The sequence below is a fragment of the Boleophthalmus pectinirostris genome, unplaced genomic scaffold (genome assembly GCF_026225935.1).
Source record: "Boleophthalmus pectinirostris isolate CB_2022bp ecotype Guang Dong unplaced genomic scaffold, ASM2622593v1 HiC_scaffold_10, whole genome shotgun sequence".
In the NCBI taxonomy this organism is placed as follows: Eukaryota; Metazoa; Chordata; class Actinopteri; order Gobiiformes; family Gobiidae; genus Boleophthalmus; species Boleophthalmus pectinirostris.
In genome coordinates this window covers 287,501-292,500 of record NW_026570971.1, presented here as the reverse complement: position 1 = coordinate 292,500, position 5,000 = coordinate 287,501, and the positions used below count along the sequence as shown (strand labels likewise).

Below are 5,000 nucleotides of genomic sequence, written 5' to 3'. Positions count from 1 at the left end.
GTAATGTGTGTGTGTAATGTGTCTGTGTGTGTGTGTGTGCGTGTAATGTGTGTGTGTGTGTGTGTTGTGTGCGTGTAATGTGTGTGTGTAATGTGTCTGTGTGTGTGCATGTAATGTGTGTGTGTGTGTGTGTAATGTGTGTGTGTGTGTAATGTGTGTGTGTGTGTGTGTGTGTGTAATGTGTGTGTGTGTATTGTGTCTAGAGGAGGTTAGGGTTAGGACCAGTCGTCCCGGTCCTGGTCCCGGTCCTGGTCCTGGTCCTGGTCCTTACCTAACTGGCTGAGGTCCAGCAGAGTCCAGGTGAGGCCCGAGGGGCAGGACTGGGTCAGAGTCCGGATCAGAACCCGACCGTGAGAGTCCAGAGCCCAGAGAGCGTCTCTACAGGCCGACACGTGACACAGCTCCACCTGCAGGACACACACGGAACTACATCAACAACAGAACAGCTCCACCTGCAGGACACACACGGAACTACATCAACAACAGACAGCTCCACCTGCAGGACACACACGGAACTACATCAACAACAGAACAGCTCCACCTGCAGGACACACACGGAACTACATCAACAACAGAACAGCTCCACCTGCAGGACACACACGGAACTACATCAACAAGAGTAGAGTACAGTATAGTAGTAGTAGTAGTAGTAGTAGTAGTAGTAGTAGTATTTGTAGTACTTGCAGTACCTCTGGGGGTAGGGGGACAGTAGTAGTAGTAGTAGTAGTATTTGTAGTACTTGCAGTACCTCTGGGGGCAGGGGGACACTGGAGGGCCTCAGTTCTCCGTCTTGGTCCCAAACACAGAACAGATCTCTGCGACTCTGAGCCAACCACAGGAACGAACCTGCAAGTACAAGTACAAGTACACACAGTAAAAGTACAAGTACACAGTAAAAGTACAAGTACACACAGTAAAAGTACAAGTACACAGTAAAAGTACAAGTACACAGTAACTAAGTACAAGTACAACAGTAAAAGTACAAGTACACACAGTAAAAGTACAAGTACACAGTAAACGTACAGGTACACACAGTAAAAGTACAAGTACACACAGTAAAAGTACATGTACACGAAGTAAAAGTACATGTACACGAAGTACAAGTACACGAAGTAAAAGTATAATTACACGCAGTAAAAGTACATGTACATGCAGTACAAGTACACGCAGTACAAGTACAACCACAGGAACGAACCTGCAAGTACAAGTACATGTACAGGCAGTAAAAGTACACGTAGTAAAAGGACAAGTCACGCAGTACAAGTACATGCAGTAAAAGTATAAGTACACACAGTAAAAGAACAAGGACATGCAGTAAAAATACAAGTACGCGCAGTAAAAGTACATGTACATGCGGTAAAAATACATGTACACACAGTAATAGTAGTAGTAGTAATTGTAATACTGTAGTACCTGTGTGGGGGTTATAGACAGTAGATACAGTAGATACAGTAGTAGTACTCGTAGTACTGTAGTACTTGTAGTACCTGTAGTTGGGGGGGGGTATAGATACAGTAGTACTTGTAGTATTGTAGTATTTGTAGTACTCGTAATATTGTAGTACTTGTAGTACCTGTAGTCAGGGGGTGGTTATAGATACAGTAGTACTCGTAGTATTGTAGTACTTGTAGTACTCGTAGTATTGTAGTACTTGTAGTACTTGTAGTACTCGTAGTATTGTAGTACTTGTAGTACTTGTAGTACCTGTAGTCGGGGGGTGGACGGAGGACGAGGTGATGAAGCTCCATTTGGTGGACGACACTGTTCCTCGAGGAACCAACGTCTGCCAGAAACTCCCTGCACACAAACAGTTAGATGTCCACTGTGTCCACTGTGTCCACTGTGTGTCCACTGTGTGTCCACTGTGTGTCCACTGTGTGTCCACTGTGTCCACTGTGTGTCCACTGTGTCCACTGTGTGTCCACCCACTGTGTGTCCACTGTGTGTCCACTGTGTGTCCACTGTGTCCACTGTGTGTCCACTGTGTGTCCACTGTGTGTCCACTGTGTCCACTGTGTGTCCACTGTGTGTCCACTGTGTCCACTGTGTGTCCACTGTGTGTCCACTGTGTCCACTGTGTGTCCACTGTGTCCACTGTGTGTCCACTGTGTCCACTGTGTGTCCACTGTGTGTCCACTGTGTCCACTGTGTCCACTGTGTGTCCACTGTGTGTCCACTGTGTGTCCACTGTGTGTCCACTGTGTGTCCACTGTGTGTCCACTGTGTGTCCACTGTGTCCACTGTGTGTCCACTGTGTCCACTGTGTGTCCACTGTGTGTCCACTGTGTGTCCACTGTGTGTCCACTGTGTCCACTGTGTGTCCACTGTGTGTCCACTGTGTCCACTGTGTCCACTGTGTGTCCACTGTGTGTCCACTGTGTGTCCACTGTGTGTCCACTGTGTGTCCACTGTGTCCACTGTGTCCACTGTGTGTCCACTGTGTCCACTGTGTGTCCACTGTGTGTCCACTGTGTGTCCACTGTGTGTCCACTGTGTGTCCACTGTGTCCACTGTGTGTCCACTGTGTCCACTGTGTGTCCACTGTGTCCACTGTGTCCACTGTGTGTCCACTGTGTCCACTGTGTGTCCACTGTGTGTCCACTGTGTGTCCACTGTGTCCACTGTGTGTCCACTGTGCCACACAAAAAGTCAGATGCCCTCCCTGTGTGAATTTGAGATTCAAGCAGACACTGCCCTCTGCTGGACACAGAGACACACAGGACTAAAGCAGGACTAAACCAGGACTAGACCAGGACTAAACCAGGACTAGACCAGGACTAGACCAGGACTGAACCAGGACTAGACCAGGACTAGACCAGGACTAGACCAGGACTAGACCAGGACTAGACCAGGACTAGACCAGGACTAGACAAGGACTAGACCAGGACTAGACCAGGACTAGACCAGGACTAAACCAGGACTAGACCAGGACTAAACCAGGACTAGACTAGGACTGAACCAGGACTAAACCAGGACTAAACCAGGACTGACCTGTGATCCTGCCGCTGTGGTGGTGGTGGATCTGGTTCCGGGCCGACCCGACCCAGACTCCAGACGGTCCGGAGCAGATCAGCGTCGGCTGGACCTGAGACGACTGGGACAGGAAGGACACGACCCGGTCTACAGGACCCCCCCGAAGACCAAGACCAGAACCAAGACCAGACCCCAGACCGGAACCAAGACCGGAACCAGACCAGAGCGACTGGAACAGACTGCCCTGGTCCAACGGAGCGTAGTCCCAGATCCGGACCTGAGGAAGAGGAGGAAGAGAGGAAGAGGAAGAGGAGGAAGAGGAAGAGCATTCATTTCATATGAATTAATGCTAATGTCTCCTCTCTCTCCCTCCTTCTTTCTCTCTTCCTCTCCTCTTCCTCCTCTCCTCCTCCCCCTCCCCTCCTCTCCTCTTCCTCCTCCTCTTCCTCCTCTTCCTCTTCCTCACCTCCCACCAGTGGTCGTCGGTTCCTTGGGGTCTCGTTGGACTGATCCCGGTTCTGAACCACAAACTTCCGTCAGAGTCCAGGGCCCAGACCAGACCAGGACCGAGCGCCAGACAGACGGGCTCCACCCCCTGGGCCTCACTGTGGACACAAGACCAGAACCAGGACTGGACCAGGACCAGGACCAGGACCAGGACTGGACCAGGACCGGGACCAGGACTGGACCAGGACTGGGACCAGGACTGGACCAGAACCGGGACCGGAACTGAACCAGAACCAGGACTGAAACAGAACTGGACCAGGACCAAGACTGAACCAGGACTGAACCAGGACTGTACCAGTGTATACAGGTGTGTGTGTACAGGTGTGTGTACAGGTGTGTGTACAGGTGTGTGTGTACAGTGTACAGTGTGTACAGTGTGTGTACAGGTGTGTGTGTACAGGTGTGTGTGTGTACAGTGTACAGGTGTGTGTACAGGTGTGTGTGTGTGTGTGTACAGGTGTGTGTACAGTGTGTGTGTGTGTACAGTGTGTGTGTGTACAGGTGTGTGTACAGGTGTGTGGTACAGGTGTGTACAGGTGTGTGTACAGGTGTGTGTGTACAGGTGTGTGTACAGGTGTGTGTACAGGTGTGTGTACAGGTGTGTGTACAGTGTACACAGGTGTGTGTACAGGTGTGTGTGTACAGTGTACAGTGTGTGTGTACAGGTGTGTGTGTGTGTGTGTACAGGTGTGTGTGTACAGTGTGTGTGTACACAGTGTGTGTACAGGTGTGTGTGTATACAGGTGTGTGTACAGTGTGTGTGTGTGTACAGGTGTGTGTGTGTACAGTGTGTGTGTGTGTGTACAGTGTGTGTGTACAGGTGTGTGTGTACAGGTGTGTGTACAGGTGTGTGTGTACAGTGTGTGTGTGTGTACAGGGTGTGTGTACAGGTGTACAGGTGTGTGTGTACAGGTGTGTGTGTACAGGTGTGTGTGTGTGTGTACAGGTGTGTGTGTACAGGTGTGTGTGTACAGGTGTGTGTACAGGTGTGTGTGTACAGGTGTGTGTGTACAGGTGTGTGTGTACAGGTGTGTGTGTACAGGTGTGTGTGTACAGGTGTGTGTGTGTGTACAGGTGTGTGTGTACAGGTGTGTGTGTACAGGTGTGTGTACAGGTGTGTGTACAGGTGTGTGTGTACAGGTGTGTGTACAGGTGTGTGTGTACAGGTGTGTGTGTACAGGTGTGTGTACAGGTGTGTGTGTACAGGTGTGTGTGTACAGGTGTGTATACAGGTGTGTGTGTACAGTGTGTGTGTACAGTGTGTGTGTACAGGTGTGTGTGTACAGTGTGTGTGTGTGTGTACAGGTGTGTGTACAGTGTGTGTGTACAGGTGTGTGTGTACAGGTGTGTGTGTACAGTGTGTGTACACAGGTGTGTGTTACAGGTGTGTGTGTACAGGTGTGTGTGTACAGTGTGTGTGTACAGGTGTGTGTGTGTGTGTGTACAGGTGTGTGTACAGTGTGTGTGTACAGGTGTGTGTGTGTGTGTACAGTGTGTGTGTACAGGTGTGTGTGTACAGG

General features: G+C 50.2%; 1 protein-coding gene across 3 annotated transcripts in view; it reads right to left on the bottom strand.

Moving 5' to 3' along the window:
* Positions 1–5,000, bottom strand: part of tecpr2 (tectonin beta-propeller repeat containing 2) — a 26,192-nt gene that overhangs the window by 10,137 nt on the left and 11,055 nt on the right. For all 3 annotated transcript variants that reach the window (XM_055156377.1, XM_055156382.1, XM_055156374.1), the window contains exons 18-22: positions 3,440–3,578; positions 2,992–3,250; positions 1,705–1,797; positions 749–846; positions 272–407 (exon numbers count right to left, since the gene is read on the bottom strand). In XM_055156377.1, coding sequence (XP_055012352.1) covers positions 272–407; positions 749–846; positions 1,705–1,797; positions 2,992–3,250; positions 3,440–3,578 — 725 coding nt within the window. The remainder of the gene's footprint in view (positions 1–271; positions 408–748; positions 847–1,704; positions 1,798–2,991; positions 3,251–3,439; positions 3,579–5,000) is intronic.